We start from the raw sequence: 22,323 nt of genomic DNA, 5'->3' as shown, positions 1-22,323 counted from the left end.
TTTCAAGCAGAAGCCATCAGAGTAATGGACTGATCACTTATTTTAGCCTCTTCACAGCTTTCAATCACTGAAGTAGTTAAAAACAAGTTACATAACATGGAACATATGAGGAGCAAGACATTTTAACAATGAATAAGTTCATTTTTTTTTTAGTAACCTTTCAGACTGGTTGCAGGCGCAATCCGCCTGAAAAAGACATTGTGTGCACATACCCTTAGAAGAGGTATCAAGCAAAAACAACTCCTTTGCAATTGTTGCTTACTGACAATTAGCAGCTTCCTTAGGATCTGGCTACCAAAAATGCCAGTGATCTGGTATCATATTATTAAAAGAGTTGTAGAATAGCTGCTGGCATAATTTGATACAGGAAAAAAGTAGTATTTTGCTTCATATATAATCGCTCTGCCTCAGTACAAGAGCATCCAGGTCTGAGCAGTGGGCAATCTGAGAGAATATGATGAAATGATTGTTTATGAAAGATTGCCATGTTATTGCAATGACATCTAGTAATAAATTGGGTGCAGTAGTTCAATGCAGGATGTGCCATAAATGTTTTCATAATAATTTGGGAAAGTTATGAAATGTCCTATAAATGTCTGTTCTGTTCTGTTCCTGATCTAAGGATCTTAGCTTTTAGTTGAGATGAATCTGCGCTGAACTTTATGTACATACCCAGTAGGGGAGGGGAATATGTGCTGCACTTTATGTACATGCTCAGTAGGGGGAGGGTGAATCTGTGCTGCACTTTATGTACATGCTCAGTAGGGGGAGGGTGAATCTGTGCTGCACTTTATGTACATGCTCAGTAGGAGGATGAATCTGCTGCACTTTATGTACATGCTCAGTAGGGGAGGGTGAATCTGTGCTGCACTGTATGTACATGCTCAGTAGGGGGATGAATCTGCTGCACTTTATGTACATGCCCAGTAGGGGAAGTGAATCTGTGCTGCACTTTATGTACATGCTCAGTAGGGGAGATGAATCTGCTGCACTTTATGTGCATGCTCAGTAGGGGAGATGAATCTGCTGCACTTTATGTGCATGCTCAGTAGGGGGAGGGTGAATCTGTGCTGCAATTTATGTACATGCTCAGTAGGGGAGGTGAATCTGTGCTGCACTTTATGTACATGCTCAGTAGGGGGAGGGTGAATCTGTGCTGCACTTTATGTACATGCTCAGTAGGAGGTGAATCTGTGCTGCACTTTATGTACATGCTCAGTAGGGGAGATGAATCTGCTGCACTTTATGTGCATGCTCAGTAGGGGGAGGGTGAATCTGTGCTGCACTTTATGTACATGCTCAGTAGGGGGGTGAATCTGTGCTGCACTGTATGTACATGCTCAGTAGGGGGGGTGAATCTGTGCTGCACTTTATGTACATGCTCAGTAGGGGGAGGATGAATCTGTGCTGCACTTTATGTACATGCTCAGTAGGGGGAGGGTGAATCTGTGCTGCACTTTATGTACATGCTCAGTAGGGGGAGGGTGAATCTGTGCTGCACTTTATGTACATGCTCAGTAGGGGGAGGGTGAATCTGTGCTGCACTTTATGTACATGCTCAGTAGGGGGAGGGTGAATCTGTGCTGCACTTTATGTACATGCTCAGTAGGGGGAGAGTGAATCTGTGCTGCACTTTATGTACATGCTCAGTAGGGGGAGGGTGAATCTGTGCTGCACTTTATGTACATGCTCAGTAGGGGGAGGGTGAATCTGTGCTGCACTTTATGTACATGCTCAGTAGGGGGAGGGTGAATCTGTGCTGCACTTTATGTACATGCTCAGTAGGGGGAGGGTGAATCTGTGCTGCACTTTATGTACATGCTCAGTAGGGGGAGGGTGAATCTGTGCTGGACTTTATGTACATGCTCAGTAGGGGGAGGGTGAATCTGTGCTGCACTTTATGTACATGCTCAGTAGGGGGAGGGTGAATCTGTGCTGCACTTTATGTACATGCTCAGTAGGGGGAGGGTGAATCTGCTGCACTTTATGTACATGCTCAGTAGGGGGGTGAATCTGTGCTGCACTGTATGTACATGCTCAGTGGGGGGGGATGAATCTGTGCTGCACTTTATGTACATGCTCAGTAGGGGGAGGATGAATCTGTGCTGCACTGTATGTACATGCTCAGTAGGGGGAGGGTGAATCTGTGCTGCACTTTATGTACATGCTCAGTAGGGGGAGGGTGAATCTGTGCTGCACTTTATGTACATGCTCAGTAGGGGGAGGGTGAATCTGTGCTGCACTTTATGTACATGCTCAGTAGGGGGGTGAATCTGTGCTGCACTGTATGTACATGCTCAGTAGGGGGGGTGAATCTGTGCTGCACTTTATGTACATGCTCAGTAGGGGGAGGATGAATCTGTGCTGCACTTTATGTACATGCTTAGTAGGGGGTGAATCTGTGCTGCACTTTATGTACATGCTCAGTAGGGGGAGGATGAATCTGTGCTGCACTTTATGTACATGCTTAGTAGGGGGTGAATCTGTGCTGCACTTTATGTACATGCTCAGTAGAGGAGGTGAATCTGTGCTGCACTTTATGTACATGCTCAGTAGGGGGAGGGTGAATCTGTGCTGCACTTTATGTACATGCTCAGTAGGAGGTGAATCTGTGCTGCACTTTATGTACATGCTCAGTAGGGGAGATGAATCTGCTGCACTTTATGTGCATGCTCAGTAGGGGGAGGGTGAATCTGTGCTGCACTTTATGTACATGCTCAGTAGGGGGGTGAATCTGTGCTGCACTGTATGTACATGCTCAGTAGGGGGGGTGAATCTGTGCTGCACTTTATGTACATGCTCAGTAGGGGGAGGATGAATCTGTGCTGCACTTTATGTACATGCTCAGTAGGGGGAGGGTGAATCTGTGCTGCACTTTATGTACATGCTCAGTAGGGGGAGGGTGAATCTGTGCTGCACTTTATGTACATGCTCAGTAGGGGGAGGGTGAATCTGTGCTGCACTTTATGTACATGCTCAGTAGGGGGAGGGTGAATCTGTGCTGCACTTTATGTACATGCTCAGTAGGGGGAGAGTGAATCTGTGCTGCACTTTATGTACATGCTCAGTAGGGGGAGGGTGAATCTGTGCTGCACTTTATGTACATGCTCAGTAGGGGGAGGGTGAATCTGTGCTGCACTTTATGTACATGCTCAGTAGGGGGAGGGTGAATCTGTGCTGCACTTTATGTACATGCTCAGTAGGGGGAGGGTGAATCTGTGCTGCACTTTATGTACATGCTCAGTAGGGGGAGGGTGAATCTGTGCTGCACTTTATGTACATGCTCAGTAGGGGGAGGGTGAATCTGTGCTGGACTTTATGTACATGCTCAGTAGGGGGAGGGTGAATCTGTGCTGCACTTTATGTACATGCTCAGTAGGGGGAGGGTGAATCTGTGCTGCACTTTATGTACATGCTCAGTAGGGGGAGGGTGAATCTGCTGCACTTTATGTACATGCTCAGTAGGGGGGTGAATCTGTGCTGCACTGTATGTACATGCTCAGTGGGGGGGGATGAATCTGTGCTGCACTTTATGTACATGCTCAGTAGGGGGAGGATGAATCTGTGCTGCACTTTATGTACATGCTCAGTAGGGGGAGGGTGAATCTGTGCTGCACTTTATGTACATGCTCAGTAGGGGGAGGGTGAATCTGTGCTGCACTTTATGTACATGCTCAGTAGGGGGAGGGTGAATCTGTGCTGCACTTTATGTACATGCTCAGTAGGGGGGTGAATCTGTGCTGCACTGTATGTACATGCTCAGTAGGGGGGGTGAATCTGTGCTGCACTTTATGTACATGCTCAGTAGGGGGAGGATGAATCTGTGCTGCACTTTATGTACATGCTCAGTAGGGGGAGGGTGAATCTGTGCTGCACTTTATGTACATGCTCAGTAGGGGGAGGGTGAATCTGTGCTGCACTTTATGTACATGCTCAGTAGGGGGAGGGTGAATCTGTGCTGCACTTTATGTACATGCTCAGTAGGGGGAGGGTGAATCTGTGCTGCACTTTATGTACATGCTCAGTAGGGGGAGAGTGAATCTGTGCTGCACTTTATGTACATGCTCAGTAGGGGGAGGGTGAATCTGTGCTGCACTTTATGTACATGCTCAGTAGGGGGAGGGTGAATCTGTGCTGCACTTTATGTACATGCTCAGTAGGGGGAGGGTGAATCTGTGCTGCACTTTATGTACATGCTCAGTAGGGGGAGGGTGAATCTGTGCTGCACTTTATGTACATGCTCAGTAGGGGGAGGGTGAATCTGTGCTGCACTTTATGTACATGCTCAGTAGGGGGAGGGTGAATCTGTGCTGGACTTTATGTACATGCTCAGTAGGGGGAGGGTGAATCTGTGCTGCACTTTATGTACATGCTCAGTAGGGGGAGGGTGAATCTGTGCTGCACTTTATGTACATGCTCAGTAGGGGGAGGGTGAATCTGCTGCACTTTATGTACATGCTCAGTAGGGGGGTGAATCTGTGCTGCACTGTATGTACATGCTCAGTGGGGGGGGATGAATCTGTGCTGCACTTTATGTACATGCTCAGTAGGGGGAGGATGAATCTGTGCTGCACTTTATGTACATGCTCAGTAGGGGGAGGGTGAATCTGTGCTGCACTTTATGTACATGCTCAGTAGGGGGAGGGTGAATCTGTGCTGCACTTTATGTACATGCTCAGTAGGGGGAGGGTGAATCTGTGCTGCACTTTATGTACATGCTCAGTAGGGGGAGGGTGAATCTGTGCTGCACTTTATGTACATGCTCAGTAGGGGGAGGGTGAATCTGTGCTGCACTTTATGTACATGCTCAGTAGGGGGAGGGTGAATCTGTGCTGCACTTTATGTACATGCTCAGTAGGGGGAGGGTGAATCTGTGCTGCACTTTATGTACATGCTCAGTAGGGGGAGGGTGAATCTGTGCTGGACTTTATGTACATGCTCAGTAGGGGGAGGGTGAATATGTGCTGCACTTTATGTACATGCTCAGTAGGGGGAGGGTGAATCTGTGCTGCACTTTATGTACATGCTCAGTAGGGGGAGGGTGAATCTGCTGCACTTTATGTACATGCTCAGTAGGGGGAGGATGAATCTGTGCTGCACTTTATGTACATGCTCAGTAGGGGGGGATGAATCTGTGCTGCACTTTATGTACATGCTCAGTAGGGGGAGGATAAATCTGTGCTGCACTTTATGTACATGCTCAGTAGGGGGGGTGAATCTGTGCTGCACTTTATGTACATGCTCAGTAGGGGGAGGGTGAATCTGTGCTGCACTTTATGTACATGCTCAGTAGGGGGAGGGTGAATCTGTACTGCACTTTATGTACATGCTCAGTAGTGGAGATGAATCTGTGCTGCACTTTATGTACATGCTCAGTAGGGGGAGGGTGAATCTGTGCTGCACTTTATGTACATGCTCAGTAGGAGGTGAATCTGTGCTGCACTTTATGTACATGCTCAGTAGGGGAGATGAATCTGCTGCACTTTATGTGCATGCTCAGTAGGGGGAGGGTGAATCTGTACTGCACTTTATGTACATGCTCAGTAGTGGAGGTGAATCTGTGCTGCACTTTATGTACATCCTCAGTAGGGGGAGGGTGAATCTGTGCTGCACTTTATGTACATGCTCAGTAGTGGAGGTGAATCTGTGCTGCACTTTATGTACATGTTCACTAGGGGAAGGGTGAATCTGTGCTTCACTTTATGTACATGCTCAGTAGGGGGGGTGAATCTGTGCTGCACTTTATGTACATGCTCAGTAGGGGGGGGGGGATGAATCTGTGCTACACTTTATGTACATGCTCAGTAGGGGTCAGTGCTGTGGAGTTGGAGTGGGAGGTTTGGCTTACCGACTCCACAGCCCTGGAAGTGTGTAACCTTCCCTATAGCACTGACATATTTTTTTGTCTCTAACAGGTGGGCAATGGCTGAAGGTTACGGAGCATGCCTATTAAACCAGCCTCAGCTAGTCAGTGATATGGTGAAACAAGTGCGCAGCCAAGTTGAGAATGAAAGATTTTCTATCTCGATTAAAATAAGGTTTGTTTCCTACATATATAATATACTAGTAGCATTACCCGGTTTCACACGTATCTATGTGGTTTACCTCTTTATTGTTTGTGTATGTGGCTAAAAACGATGATATGAAGCCAATATACACGAGTGAGGGTAGAGTAGCCCCTGGCATAATTTGTTAAAGGTAAAAAGTAGTTTTTTGCTACACTTAATTTCTCTGTGGCCTATTCAAGAAGAGCCAGGTGATGGGACTAAAGGACAAACATTTCCGACAGTGAGATGGTATTTATTGCTGTGGAGTCATGGTTTGCAGAAGAGGATAACAATTTTTTTTTCTAAAAGATTGAAACTATTTTTTGATTGATCCGTTGCATGAATAGAGTTTAAAGGTCATGAATAAATCAGTAGTACTTGGAAAACATGTACTTTTTCTCCTAGGGTAGGCCAACAGTATATATCAATACCCCCCTCATCTGTAAGTTTATATATGTTTCTGACTCCATCTGGGGTTTCATCCTAATCCCCAAAAATCAGATTTCAGATGTGGCACAGTCAGAGGCCTTCACTATCAGGAGGTGTACTTAGTTAGGCGGTACTTGTACTACATCTGGCTTCCATTCTGGCGGTGTTTGTCTTTTTTAGGCTGAATCAATAGTATGGTAAACTAAAAAGACGGACACTGTGGAATGGAGGCCAGATGGGAAGTATTAGGTGGCTATGGCTGCCTCATTATAATGAAGGTGTTTGGGGAACATCTGAATCTTAATTTTAGAGGAGTAACATGAACGTCTGGCACAAACTAGATAACGCGCAGCTATATAGGACATACAATTTGACCAGTGAGCATGGTATCTTTTTTTTTTAAATTATTTAAAGACTCACAACGAAATCCAGGTTACCATAATAATTGAAACCAGACATGTAGACGAATACAAGCAATACAACTTAACTCCCGACCAAGACAATCGTCCACGAGTCCTTAACATCCGGGGACCCGGTAGTAGAGGTCAATGACCCAATTCGGAAGAAGCATGGCATCTTAACTTTGCACCTCACTAGGCAGAGGATGCTAATATCTGGCCCTCACCACTCAAGATTTAAGTCCATGGCAAAATTAAAAGTTTATTTCAGTTGATCATTTGTCTTCAATCTTTAGTACATAAACATAACCCAAATCTAACACTAGACCGTAGATTACTGCAACCAAACAAAGACGAGTGCCCCCTTATGTGCCTCACGAACACCTAGTGGGGTTCCATTATTGACAACAAATATGAAATGTATAGTATCCAGAGGAATGTGTCTTCTGTATTACCATCCATGTGTTAGTTCATTTAGAATAGAACATTTGTCAAATCCAATTCTACTGTTCACTACAGACAACTAGTGTAGGCCATTCACCAACTGTTAGAGGAACTAAAAGTGCATTTTTTGTGCAGAAAAAACAGACATATTCCCAACGACAGTGTAAACATATTCCCATAAAAGCAAAAAAATTTTATTAGATATTCAATGTAAAATTCACCAACCCAGTGCAAAAATGTGTATATACCACAAACAATAACATAATTTGATAATATTAACCTGCCATGTCCCTACAATGCCCTACTGTCCCTACCTGACTGTGGAGGTAGTCACCGTGAGATAAATGATTTTTTAGCGCCCCCACTCCGTGGCGGCTGTCCCAAACTGCCCTAATGGACCCTGATGTAATGCAGGTGGGGAAACAATAAGCAATAAGAAGAGATGAAAGGATAGAATTTATTGCCTATACAATTAATATGGACCTCTGGTTAATTAAACACAGCAATGCTCATGTATAAGAAATAAATAAAAAAAATGATCCTTCCCTAAAACATATGGCACAAAGAGCCACTAATCAGATAAAGTCACATAGCAACTTAATAAATCAATATAGCCATATGTAGCTCCAGAAAAAATGAGAGCCAACAACAGGTATAGGATCACATATAAAGATTGTATATCATAAATATGGCCAAAAAACTTAATGACAATATAACAGTCAGAATAAATATGTAGCTCGTAAGATTATATCGTAAGCCGTAGGGTTCAAATAACAAAACATGATAATATCCCTATAGCTAGAACAACTGGCTATTTACACAGAGCAAAGCAAAAACTATGGCACGACTCACAACATGATTAGAGTTAGGAAAAACAGAGGATTAGCCACAAAAATAATTGCAGTCTCAGCAAAAATCAATTGATAACAGAAGAAAGCAGGGGGTTAGCCTAAACTTACCTGCAGCCTCAGCCTCAACGCGTTTCCCCGTCCATATGGTTCATCAGGAGGCCCAATAGAGGAACCCAGCTATGCCATAGATATGAGGTGTCCAGATAGCTACATATGGCTATATTGATTTATTAAGTTGCTATGTGACTTTATCAAATTGGTGGCTCTTTGTGCCATATTTTTTAGGGAAGGGTCTTTTTTTTTAATTTATTTCTTATACATGAGCATTGCTGTGTTTAATTAACCTGAGGTCCATATTAATTGTATAGACAATAAGTTCTATCCTTTCATCTCTTCTTATTGTTTTCCCACCTGCATTACATCAGGGTCCATTAGGGCAGTTTGGGACAGCCGCCGCAGAGTGGGGGCGCCAAAAAATCGTTTCTCTAAGGGTGCCAACCTCCACAGTCAGGTAGGGACAGTAGGGCATTGTAGGGACATGACAGATTAATTTTATCAACTTATGTTATTGTTTGTGGTATATACACATTTTTGCACTGGGCTGGTGAATTTTATATTGAATATCTAATAAAGTTTTTTTGCTTTTATGGGAATATATGTTTACACCTTAAGTCTTCTTCCCTAGTCCTAGAGGACATATGTGTTTTTTTATATTCCCAACGACACTCATTGTGAATGGTCTGATTTCAGAATCCATGCAGATATTGCCAGAACAGTTGACCTATGTCGGAAAGCAGAGGCTGCCGGTGTCTCCTGGATCACTGTACATGGGAGACTGTGTGAAGAAAGGCATCAGCCTGTGCATTATGATGCTATAAAGGTCATTAAGAACAGCTTATCCATCCCCGTTGTGGCCAATGGAGACATCAAGAGTTTAAAGGAAGCTGAGAATATTCATCAAATAACTGGAGCAGATGGTAAATTGCTGTTAATTTAACATTATTTTATATGTAGCAGAATAGCAATTATATCAGCTAAATCATCACTTGCTTAAATACTTCTGGACCATCCACAGACTTTAAACGTCCAGACAGTCCGCATTCTGTTTTGCAGTGTAGCTCTAAATTGTCAGTACAGATCAGCTGCACGTGATCATTCAGCTGTGGGAACAGGAAGATGGCTGTCGGACACATCCGAGCTTCCCATACAGAAGTCACAAATGGTTTATTATCATCTCTGCCATCTCTATCACTATATACATAGCACTGAAAAAGCGCTGTCTATGCAGCAATAAAAAGCGCTAAAAGCCCCTCCTCCTTCGGATCCAGAGGAAGTGATCACTAGGTGTAGGGAGTGACCAGGGGCTGCTGGGTTTTAGGAGCTCTAGTCAGCTTTGCTGTGCAACAAGAAGGTTGTATTTCCACTGTAACTGGGGCTAATATACCAGTGCAGTTACAGGGAAAATAATATTAAAAAAAAAGTGTTTAAGTGTTAAAATGACCCCCATAAGGCTTTTCTGGCCTTAATGGGGTGGGGGGCAGAATATGTGAAATATATGGAAAATGAATAAATAACTTAAAGGAAAAATTACCGTAATTCATACAAAATTAATAATGTTTTTTGCTCCTTCCAATCCAAAGTGTTACTAGCCCTCCCCCATTGAAAAGAAAACTTGTTCAATATATATAAATAATTGTTATAGAGAAAGGAATACATTTTAAAATGTATTTTTCTGTGTTTTGGGGGGGCAATAACAAAAATTTGTAAAACACATTTCCTTTATTTTCCTACCAATACTGGACAGAAATATAAGCAGAAAAGAGTATGAAAATAACACAAAAATTAAGCCTCATATATCACCCAAAATGTAAATAATTAAATATCTGAGCAAGGTTAATATCCGTGGTCGCAGCTCCACTCCCCACTCACAGCTATTAGAGGCAGATGATGGCTGAATATTACAGCCATCATCTTCTATTAAAGATGCAAGCTTGGATTGCGAGCACCAATCAAAGTAAGGAATCTGGCACATGATGTAACTGTTCGTCATGTCGATAAGGGATTAAACCGCATGTGCGAAAAAAAAAACAACTAAATTTGCCCATCAGAGAGGGGTGAAAATGGTCTGGTCCCAAACTGGATAAAGTACTGTATATGTTTACATATGGGAAGCCAAAAGTAATGCATTAGAGAATTGCACTCCCTTGAACATTATAGATATGACGTACACAAATGTACTGTTATAATATGAGAATATTAGTGAAAAGTAATAGTCCAAGCATTAAGCAGGCATAGCATAGTGAGGGGCTTGACCGACAGTATAAAACACAGATCCCACTCTGCAGAGTTATTGTCGCATAGGCTCTCTTCCCCATATGTGGAGCGATGTCTTATGGTTGTGTGCCATATTTAGTTAGAATAAACCTCACACAGATTTTTTATTTTCAGGGGTGATGGCTGCAAGGGGCCTCTTGGCAAACCCCGCCATGTTTGCAGGATATGAGGAGACGCCTATGGCCTGTATTCAAGACTGGCTAGACATTGCCCTGGAACATGGAACCCCATTCACATGTTTTCATCATCACCTCATGTACATGATGGAGAGAATTTCCTCAAAGCAAGAGAAGAGGGTCTTTAATGTCCTGTCGAGCACATCCGCAGTTTTAGATTATTTAAGAGACTCGTATGGAGTGTGATGTCCCGTTAGGCTCCATTCTGTTCCAGTGAGAGCCGTTGTCGCCACTTCTAGCAGCTATGATAGGAGCAGTGCTATTCCTGCTGTCCGAGCAGTGGACTCCATGACTGACCCATAGTAAGCCAGATGGATCTGTCGGGTACTTATACTTTCTGTAGTATTACGGGCCTGGCACGGCTTTGTGGCTTCCATTGTTAATGAGGGCTAGAATGCAGATAGGAATTGGTTCTTAATAGAATTTACTACAATTGTTTGTTTTTTAAACTCCGTTATAGTGGATTTTAGATAAATTTATCATCTATAATTATAGGACCTTCACCATACAGGAGAACTACAAGTGCCCTGTGTGAAATTAGCAATAGTATTCACATTTAGGGCACTGAACGTGCACCTTTCTTTGCAAGACTTGCATCCGTTCATATAGGGGACTTCTTGATTGCCATCCATGTGACTTGTGGGGGTCTTAGCAGTCATACTCCCAGTGATCATACATTTATACCCTATTCTTTCCATTTCTGATACATGTAATTAGTGTAAAACAAACATTAAAAGTCAAGGTCTGTATAGTTTGGCTTCCGTGGAGCTACTGCTGTAGTTACCTATTACTGTTAGTGGTCTCTGTTTGGACTCTTGAGAATAAGAATATTAATCCAGTATGTTTTGGGAGTTTCTTTTCCTATTTTGCTCTGATACATTTTAATATTAAATATGTTTGTTATGTGTATAAAGGAAAGTTTCTTGTTATTTTGAAAATTTTCAGAACATCCTTTCACATAAACTATGTATTGTTTTATTTTACCATTTACTTGAATGTTCGGAGTTGATAACCATCTCACTCTTAATATTTCTTCATTCACAGCCAAAGGTTCTCATATCCCTTAATATAGTTTATAAGTTTTTACTAATTCTTATATAATACCAAGTATTCCATTTTTATTTAAATTGTTTTTTAATCATATTTTCTTTCAATAAAAATTTTTGGATTTTATTCCTTCTATTGATTCTTAAGGCCCCATTACATTTAGCGATGCACCAGTGATCCCGACCACGATACGACCCTGTCAGGATCGCTGGTGCATCGCTAAATGGTCGCTACTGAGCTGCCAAACAGCGATGTAGCAGCGGTCGGCAGTCGTATTCACCTGTCAGACGCGGCAAGAGTGACCGTCTTCCGCCTGCGTCCATGGCTCGCTCTTCGGCACCAGCAGGAAGCCGACGACGAGAAATGGACCAGGCCGATCTTGCGCGATCAGCGATAGCCAGTGGGGGGAGCCGGTCGGAGGTGAGTATCACATGTAGCGATATCGCTAGTGATATCGCTGCTGCGTCACAAAATCGATGACGCTTTAGCGATATCGCCAGCGATATCGCTATGTGTGAAGGGCCCTTTACACAAGTGTGGGATAGCTTATCCGTTTGCATCACCTTCACTTTTCTTTGTTCTCCACTAGGGGGCGAACTGGCTTTCTCATTTTCTTTTACTCACAGGTTTTTGTTTGTTCATTTTAACCCCTTCAAGACATAGGTATTTTCATTTTTGCATTTTCGTCTTTTGCTCCCGTTCTTCCCAAAGCCATAACTTTTTTTTATTTTTTTTTATCAATATGGCCATGTGAGGGCTTAATTTTTGCAGGACAAGTTGTACTTTTGAACGACACCATTGGTTTTAACATATCATGTACTGGAAAACAGGAAAAAATATTTCAAGTGCGGTGAAATTGAACAAAAAAAAATGCAGTTTCACAGTTGTTTTTTGTTTTGTTCACTAAATGCTAAAACTGACCTACCATTATGATTCTCCAGGTCATTACGAGTTCATAGACACCAAACATGCCTAGGTTCTTTTTTACCTAAGTGGTGAAAAATAATTTTTCTCGCTACGCCATTAAGCGATCAGGTTAATCCTTTTTTTCTCTAGTCACCTTCCACGACAGCATAGGAGGTTGCCTCTTTGCCCTGATGGGGGACAGGAAACACAGAGAGGTTAAAAGGCCCACCCACCTCCCACTTGCCAATGTCTTTCCTGTTCCCCCATCGGGAAGGGAGAGGTCTCCGTGTGCTGTAGTGGCCAGCGACTACAGTTACCTCTTTTACAGGCAGCACCTGTATTACCAGGCAGCGGTGGTCGTGTTCTGCCTCCTCTGTGCTGCTCCCATCGTCCTCGCTCGCGGTGGCCTAGGGACTTTCCTGGCCTTCCTGCGCCCCGCGAGGGTAAAGCACGCCAGCAATCCTGACCGGGGTCTCCCGTAGCTCCCCGGTCTTTCTCCCCCTCTTCAGTGTGCCGCTCGGCGTCCCGGAAGTGACGTAATTGAAACGCACACATCACTTCCGGGACTTGCGTTACACACTGGACCGCATTCTCACTTCCGGCCGGCTTGCTGGAGGACTGAGCAGGTGCGCGGTGCACGCGGACAGCGTTCCTGCCTGCACATGGACCCAGGGATGGGGAGGGGAGCCTAATCACGCTGAGGGCAGTGGTCTGCTGCCATAAAACCTGCCTGAAGTCACCGACAAGGTAAGACAGATACCCTACCAGTATGGAAGACTTCATGCCCTGCATCTGCAGAGCCCAGCGCTACCCCAGCTACAGTGAGTTGTATGCGGGGGGGGGAGGTCCTTGGGGAATAGACAGGGGATTCCTACTGATGCTACCCTCCCTCTCTTTTAGAGAGACAAGTCTACCCCCAGAGCCACTAGCAGAAAGAACTGTGCTATCTGTAACATAAAACTTCGTTCTCTATGAGCAGAATCAAGGAAATACCTTTTTTCCGCCGATCATATAGAGGAGCTGGTAACTGCTGTATGCAGCACTATGGGGTTGGAAGAGGAGTCAGTACCTCAGTCCATTCAGGACCAAATGTTTGGTGGACTAAAAGCACGAGAACGCATAGGGTTTCCAGTACATGGCAACATCCTTGACATGATATCACAGGAATGGGAACTTCCTGAGAAGCGCCTCAGCACTCCCTCAGAGTTAAAAAATAGATTTCCCCTGGAAGGTGATTTCCATAAATGGGACATACCCAAAGTAGACGTACAGGTGGCGAGAGTAGCGAAAAAAAACGCGCTCCCTTTCGAAGATTCCTCACAGCTGAAAGACCCAGTGGACAGGAGAATAGAGAGTCTCCTAAAGAAGGTCCTGGGAGACATCCACTTCTGCATTAAGAGCCTCCACCTGCGTGGCCAGAGCTCTCTCGCTGGCTAGAGGAGTTGGAAACTAATATTTCCCAGGGCATCTCTAGGGGGGAACTGCTGGATTCTCTACCTATTCTTCAAAGAGCCACTGGGTTTTTAGCGGATGCCTCTATGGAGTCCATCAGAATTGCCGCCAGATCTCTTGTACAGTCTAACTCCGCTAGAAGAGCCGCTGGCTCAAGATTTGGAGCGGAGATATCACCTCTAAAGCCAAATTATGTTCAATACCCTTTAAAGGCGAGTATGTTTTTGGGCCCGCTCTAGATAAAAATCTAGAAAAGGCCACAGATAAGGAAAAAGACCTCCCGGCGCAAAAACCACCTAAGAAGTGCTTTTATTGTGCCTCCCAGCCTCAAACCTCCCAATCAAGGGGGAAAGGGAAGACTGGGAGGTGGAGCTATGCCAAAGGTAGAGAGAAAAATATTCTCGTCCCCCAACAACAGCCCCAACAGGATAAACAACGACTCCGACCTGGTGGGGGGGAGACTCACAAAATATGTTCATCAGTGGCAAGCTATCACCTGCTGCCGTTGGGTTCTCAATGTCATCAAAGAGCATCTCCTGATAGAGTTCAAATCCTCCCCTCCACAGGGTCAAAAAGTCACCTCCCTTTTAGCGCCGAGAGCTCAAACACCGCTACTAGGTGGCCTCCGAGACCTTGTAAAGTCAAATGCAATCTCTCCAGTACCAGAGTCAGAGTGGGGCTTAGGCCACTACTCCCGGTTGTTTCTAGTAAACAAGACTTCAGGGGAGGCACGTATCATTCTAAATCTAAAGGGGCTGAATCGGCATGTATTGCACAGCAAATTCAAAATGGAATCTATGAAATCAGCCATTCCTCTGATCGGGCATCACTTCATGTCGACCATCGACCTGAAGGATGCTTATTTCCATGTCCCAATCTACCCACGACACAGGAAATATTTAAGATTTGAGGTACAGGGGAGCCAGCGGGTGGAAGATTATCAGTTCAACATCCTTCCCTTTGGCATCTCAGCGCCAAGAGTCTTCTCCAAGATAATGGGAGAGGCGGTGTCTTTCATCCGGAGTCAAGGTGTCTGTATAGTGCCTTACCTTGACAACTTAATGATAGTAGCCTCCACCGTGGCAACCCTAGACACTCATGTGTTGAGAGCCTTAAGTTCAAATAATTACCCTCAAGTGTATTATTTCACCTTACATGAGCTTTTTCAGATCAAAGTGTGACACTAAAGATGGCTGCCATTTCCTGCTTGCCTCATACCATGTGCTCATAGAAGTGGAATATCCTATTTGGCCAAACAGCATGTGCTTCATGGATCCACCCACAACAACGCCCACTGTGATGACCTCATGGACCAACCCAGCCTGTTGACCGCATGGATCTGCCTGGACTAGCTCACTGCCCAACCCACTCACCAATGGAATACATTCAAACACTCCCATTTTAGAGTTAACCGAGCCCCCTTACAAGGGACATAAAACCTATGTGTGAATCAATAAAGCTCTATTATTGTCTCTTGCTCTCTCTTGGAGCTATGCCATAGATTTATCAAAGAGAGATTACATCCGATCGTGTGATTGTTTCTTTTAGTGCGCACTGATCAATACCCAGGAGCAGGCAAATAGTGAACATTTCTTATTGTTCAACCTAACACATGTAGTGAAGACTCTCGACATTCTGAAATCTCTGGGGTGGCTTCCAAATCCAAAAAAATCTCAGCTGCAGCCCTCCAAGACCAGGAAATTTCTGGGAGTCCTACTGGACTCCGCAAAACAGATGTATTTTCTTCCAGAGGATCATCGTCTGGCCTTAATATCAAGGTTCATAAGATTCAGGGACCTGAGATCCCCTACGCTTTGGGAAAGCATGTCGATCTTAGGCTCCATGACAGCTTGCATTCAATCGGTAGCATGGGCACAAGCCCACTCCAGAGTTCTTCAAGCTCATATTCTTGAGAACTGGAACGGGGTTCCCAGTACCCTGATCAGAAGAATACATACTCCGGGTGATGTAAGGGCCTCCCTGCATGGTGGTTGAGTTCCAGGAATCTTTGCAGAGGCGTAAGCTGGACTCGGGACCCACTGATTACAATTATGTCAGATGCCAGCAAACGGAGCTGGGGGGCCATGGTAGATCATACCCCCTTCCAGGGACTCTGGGATCAAAAAACAAGCACAAAATCATTCAACTTCAGAGAGTTGAAAGCAGTGGAGGAGGCCCTTCTGGTGGCAAGCGGCCAGATCTCTGGACATCATATTCGAGTATATTAGGACAATATGACTATGATCTCTCATATCAAACATCAGAGAAGCACAAGGTTCAACAACCTAAGAAGTGTTTCCAATCGAATATTTTGTTGGGCCGAAAACACCTGCTCTCCCTGACAGCAGTTCACCTGAGGGGCTCTTCCAACATCCAGGCGGATTTTCTAAGTCGTCAGGACATCCAGCCGGGGGAATGGCGCCTAAACAGGTGAATCTTCAGGATACTGGTAGTCAGGTAGGGCCTACCAGAAATAGATTTATTTGCGTCACGCCAGAAAGCACAAGTCGGGGCCTACTTTTCCCTGGATCCCAGGGACAATTCCAGGGGAGTAGATGCCTTGGCCCAAAAATGGGACTTTCGGTTGGCTTATGCGTTCCCACCAATTCCAATACTTGCGAAAGTTCTACGGAAAATCTGAGAGGATCAAATCCCAACTAACCTGGTAGCCCCGTCATTGCCAAAAAGAAGCTGGTTCAATCTAGTCATCGAGCTTCAGATAAATGGTCCAGTTCACTTACCAGTGGAGGCCGACCTCCTCTCACAGGGGCCCATTCGTCACCCGGAACCTCAGAAGTGGAAGCTAGCTGCCTGGTTACTGAAGCTCAGTTGCTGAGGGCAAAGGGTTTGTCAGACTCAGTAATTACCACTTTACAGAGATCCTGGAAGCCAGTAACCAACGCTATCTACAATAAGGTCTGGAAGAAGTTTTCATCTTTCTGTCTCCCTAACCTACCTGATCCGCTTCACCCAAATATATTACAGATCCTGGATTTCCAACAGAAAGGTCTAGAAATCGGTCTTAGACCTGGTACTCTGAAGGTTCAGGTCTCTGCCCTGAGCTCGGTTCAGGATCTGGACAGTCACCGCTGGATTAGAAGGTTCATGACTTCGGCTCTCAGAATGAACCCTAGGAAGCAATTGGTTGTTCCCTTGTGGGACCTCAATATAGTGCCCAGGGGACTCACAGGTCCTCCGTTTGAACCCTTCTCCTCCTCTATTCAATTACTTTCATACAAGACGGCCTTCTTGGTTGCCATAACCACAGCTAGAAGGGTAGGAGAATTACAAGCTCTATCAATAAGAGAGCCGTATTTATTAATTAGAGATGACTCAATAGTTCTTCGTCTCGATCCTTCCTTTCTCCCGAAAGTCTCTGATTTCCACCGATCCCAGGAAGTTATCCTCTCGTCCTTTGCCAAAATCCAGCAAATTCAAAGGAGGAGAGATTCCACACTCTCGTCGTCCGACGCATCATTTTACATTACCTGGAGCAAACCAGCTCTTGGAAGTTTGATCAGAATCTGTTTGTTCATCAGTCTGGTCAGAATAAGGGGAAAAAGGTGGCAAAGAACACGATCTCTAACTGGATCAAAAGAGCCATAACAGAAGCATATCAGGCTCAGAATATGTCACCCCCAACAGGGGTCAAGGCCCACTTGACAAGATCTACTGTACGTCAGTCTCCTGGGCAGAAAAAGCAGGTGCATCTGCAGAGCAGATTTGCAGGGCTGCGACATGGTCTTCGCTACATACTTTCTCCAAACACTACAGATTGGACTTATTGTCCAATAGGGATCTAGTCTTCGGCTGTAAAGTACTCCTGGCCATTTTCCCACCCTAGCGCAGAATTAGTTGGTATTCCTCCTATGCTGTTGTGGAAGGTGACTAGAGAAACTATAATTAGTCTTACCAGTATTTTGGTTTCTAGGAACCTTCCACGACAGCACTAATTCCCTCCCTATGTTCCTTGGATAAAAATCCGGGGATGCTAAAGGTAACCAGTGCTATGGTGTCCGTTATAAGTTACAGGCAAGTGGGAGATGGGTGGGCCTTTTAACCGCTCTGTGTTTCCTGTCCCCCATCAGGGCAAAGAGGCAACCTCCTATGCTGTCGTGGAAGGTTCCTAGAAACCAAATTACTGGTAAGACTAATTTTATTTTTGATAGATCGGGCAACTCCGAACAGGGTGATACCAAATATGTGTATGTTTGATTTTATTTTTTTGTTTTATTTTGAATGGGGCGAAAGGGGAGTGATTTGAACTTTTTATATATTTTTTATATTTTTAACCCTTTTTTTTTTTTTTTTACTTTTTGTATGCTTCAATAGTCTCTATGGGAGACTAGAAGCTGCCATAATCCGATCAACTCGGCTACATACAGGTGGCGCTCATAGCAATCCGGCAGTGACAATAATACAGGCCTGCAGGAGACCTCTGGTTGTCATGCCAACCCATCGGTGACCCGCAATCACGTAATGGGGGTCACCGATGAGTGGATTTCCAGCACGCTGGCCGTGTGTGTTAAATGCCGCTGTCAGAGTTTGACAGCGGCATTTAACTAGATAATAGCCACGGGTGGATCCGTGTTTCCACCCGTAGCTGTTCCTTGCACATGTCAGCTGTTCAAAACAGCTGATGTGGGCTCACATCAAAGGGATGGAGTCCAACATCGGCGTATTATTACGCCCGATGTTGGAAAGGGGTTAAAGTTAGTTTTAATTTTGAAAAATTAAATAAAAATATTACATTGTTATGTTTATCTGAAATGATTAGAGATGAATACAGACTTCTGTAATGACAATGATTAACCATGAGTTGTGGTCTGTTTTAGCATAACCGTAAACTGATGTGATATGTATGTAAACATGGTGTTAGTTGGCCGTCAATTTCTGATCTTGTAAAAGAATGCATTTAATATCCATTTAATATTTCTAAGCTTTTTATACAAACTATGTGCAGAAAATAGAAACTACTACTATATGTGAATCCAAAAAGAAAAAAATAGAATGACACTAAGAAACAGTCTACTTACTGGTGGAGTGGGTGGACTCTGAGTCAGCGACACTTTGCAAGGTGAAAGCACGGTAGTGAAGGTGAATGAATCCAAAAAATAAGGAAAAAAAGCAGCACACTTCGTTTACCGTGTCATAAAAAAACCTAAGGGACCAGATGGAAGCGTGTTTAACGCGAAACAGCCGTAGTCCTGTTTCTTGTCTGCATGCCTGCACTCATCCTGCCCTCATACACCTTGTCCATTTATGCTTTTCTAAAATAAAGGACTTAGGTTTTTTAAGACACGGTAAACGAAGTGTGCTGCTTTTTTTCCTTATTTTTTGGATTACTACTATATGTGAATTGTCTTATGATAGAGTGAATTATGCTAAACCCATTTTGTCTGAATCTTTTCTACAGAACACAAAAACATGCTGCAAATGTACATCCTGTAGCATCAGATCGGGCTGCTACACTTCTGTCACTGGTTAATTTCATTGTGTTAAAAACTTCTTTTGGTGATACTGTTAACAGCAAGGTTTGGTGATATGATGTTTAACACTTTCCCTCCCCAGGAGATAATAGTACGGCCTTGGTAGGGTGCAGATTGGGGGGGTTTGACCTTGTGGATGGGATTGAGAGTAAAGTGTTGGTCTTTGCTGACGACACCAAACTGTAGGACATTTAAATCTGACCTTGACATTACAATATTGCAAAATCAACTGGATAAAATGTCTAAATGGGAAAACACTTGGCAAATGAGATTTAATATAGTTAAATGTAGATTAATGCACCTCATACAGAGTAATCCTATTGCTGCATATACATTAAATGGGAGTATACTCGTGACTACAGATCAAGAAAGAGACTTGGGTATTCTCGTTACAAGCAGCAGCAGTACTCAATATCAAGCAGCAGCCGCAAAAAGCAATCAAGATTTTAGGATGTATAAAAAGAGATAAAATCTCACAATCCCAATGTTTTATTACCCCTTCACAAATCACTGATGAGGCCATAAACTAGAATATGGATCCAGTTTTGAAGTTGGTCAATTCAAAGGCGGGCAACAAGATTAATACATGGGATGGAAGGCCTCTCATGAGGAGAGACTTGAAAAGTTGGGCTTGTTTAGCTTAGAAAAAAGACGTCTCGGGGGGGGGGGGGGGTGGCCTATGCAGTAACAGAGCAAGACGTGTGTTCTCTGAGCTCCCAATCTGAGGCCACAAAATATACTATAAAACAGACTTTTCTGGGCAAAAAGACTACTCTCCCACTCGCCTGAAGCCCTGAGAGGGGAGAGAGGAGGCGGACTCACCGAATCGCTGAGGTCGTTGCTCTGGTGGGAGCGGGCCGGGATTGCTCTGGTGAGGCCTGGAGACGCCGTCTTTTCCAGGCTGCTGTGACGGAGGAGAGGACAGGTGAAGCTGCTGAGGGGTCGATCCCGACACCTGATGGAGGCAACCGGAAGTTTTTCGGACCTGCGCTGCCTGGTGGCGGCGGGACGCTTCTTCTCCCTGGCCGTGAGTTGGGAGCGTGCGAGGCTGGAGGAGTGAGAGTCGGGGAGCCACAGAGACGGCGCTGGTGAGCTTGTGAGCAGACGGAGGAGGTGATCTGAGAGACCTCTGGGCCTGGTGGTGTGAGCGGAGCTGCAGGGCCCACCTGGGAGTCTGCGGGCGCATCCTCGCAAAACATACGGTACTGTGCGGCCTCCTTTCTCTTTTCCTGCCGTTGAGCGGACGGCGCCATCTTAGAAATAAGAAAAACAACAACAAGCGCCATATTGAAATCTCCCTGTCTCTAGATAGGCTGCTGGGAGCATCTTGGGACATAAGAACCGAGAGCACCTCTCTGATCTGTGCCCACGTTGATGGGGATGAACATACAGTCAAGTAGTTTTTTATGAACAACCCGGAAAACAGTTTCTATGTTTTTCTGATATTGTCTGGAGCTGCATTGTCCGTTCACCACAAAACAACAGCGACACCTACTGGTCAATATCTGAAGAATGCTGCATACCTATCACGTAAACCCGTCCTGTGTGACGCGACCAGCAGGCCGGTAACTAGAACAACAGGATGCGGCACGTGATACTGTCCTGTGTGACACGGCTCGCAGGCCGGTAACTAAAACAACAAGATAAAGGGAAGGGAAACAGTTACAACGGTGGGCCCTGCGATAGGGAAAGAGGACGTGGAGACCTCCTGCACTCCTCTGAGTCAGTGTCCCTAACGCTCCTAACGTTCCCTATGCCAATTCCGCACTGGGTGCCGATCAGGAACCTGTCACCCTAGCACACCCTACACCTATCCCTTGCTAGGGAGCTGGGTGGTGCAGGCACTGGCCCCACCACTGTACTAATACACACTAAGGAAAAACACAAACAGGGAAACACCACTTAGCTTTACTCTGTTGCACTTGCTCCTGGCAACAGAGTCCACCACCAGCATGCAGCTCTCTTCCTGAATCGCTGCCACCAAGCTCTGTCAGAGCTACAAGGAAATCCCCTATGACTCCTTTCACACCAGGCTAAGACAGTGCTGCAAGGAACGCTCTCCAGCTCCTTCCTCCACCTAGGATGGTTGAAATGAACACTATCACCAACACTGATTGCAACACCAGTGACTCTTTTATAGCAGAGCCAGCAATCACACCTGCATAATAATCATGTGCACTTAACTAAAGAAACTAGAGTGCAATGATGCTCACCACCACCGGGGGTAAACTTAGAACAAGCGACACCACAGTGCAATAATCCTAATGACCAACGGGGGCAAAAGAAACCTTAAGCACAGCTTAGGAAAAAAAAAAGGTTACCTGTGCTTTTTATATGTCCTGATCCAGCATGGATCATGACAGTACCTAGATATAATGAATACTTAACTCTTTTTTTCTCTTCTTCATGTTCAAGTGGTGACCTTTAGCACGCCACGCTATCAGAAGCTCAAATATGGTTAAAATAGGTAAAGAACATGGAAAACAAGCAGCTAAATCCTTAGTGGAGGAACAAATGCATAAAGCATAGGGAGACCTTGATAAATATTTAAAGAAGACGGCGGGAGCTATACCAGGCCACTGCAAGTCCATTAAGAGACTTGCTTCATCAGATAATATGGATGAGTCAGATACTAGTGGTGCTGACTCGAAGTGCGATTCAGGTCAGTCTGACCCTACACCAATCTCCAGATCTTTTATGAAAAAATTACTGGCCCAAAGCATGAAACCCATCATTGAGGAACTGTCAGG

General features: G+C 44.7%; 1 protein-coding gene across 1 annotated transcript in view; it reads left to right on the top strand.

Annotated features, from left to right (window-relative positions):
- Positions 1 to 11,852, top strand: part of DUS4L (dihydrouridine synthase 4 like) — a 77,110-nt gene extending 65,258 nt beyond the window's left edge. The window contains exons 5-7 of the mRNA XM_073573569.1: positions 5,916 to 6,038; positions 8,920 to 9,146; positions 10,618 to 11,852. Of these exons, the coding sequence (XP_073429670.1) occupies positions 5,916 to 6,038; positions 8,920 to 9,146; positions 10,618 to 10,865 (598 nt within the window). The 3' untranslated portion in view covers positions 10,866 to 11,852. The remainder of the gene's footprint in view (positions 1 to 5,915; positions 6,039 to 8,919; positions 9,147 to 10,617) is intronic.
- Positions 11,853 to 22,323: the final 10,471 nt, after the last annotated feature.

The sequence above is a fragment of the Dendrobates tinctorius genome, unplaced genomic scaffold (assembly GCF_039654945.1).
Source record: "Dendrobates tinctorius isolate UK_male_01 unplaced genomic scaffold, ASM3965494v1 ptg000035l, whole genome shotgun sequence".
Classification (NCBI taxonomy): domain Eukaryota; kingdom Metazoa; phylum Chordata; class Amphibia; order Anura; family Dendrobatidae; genus Dendrobates; species Dendrobates tinctorius.
Note: the sequence above shows the minus strand (reverse complement) of the source record. Positions and strands in the feature narration are given on the sequence as shown.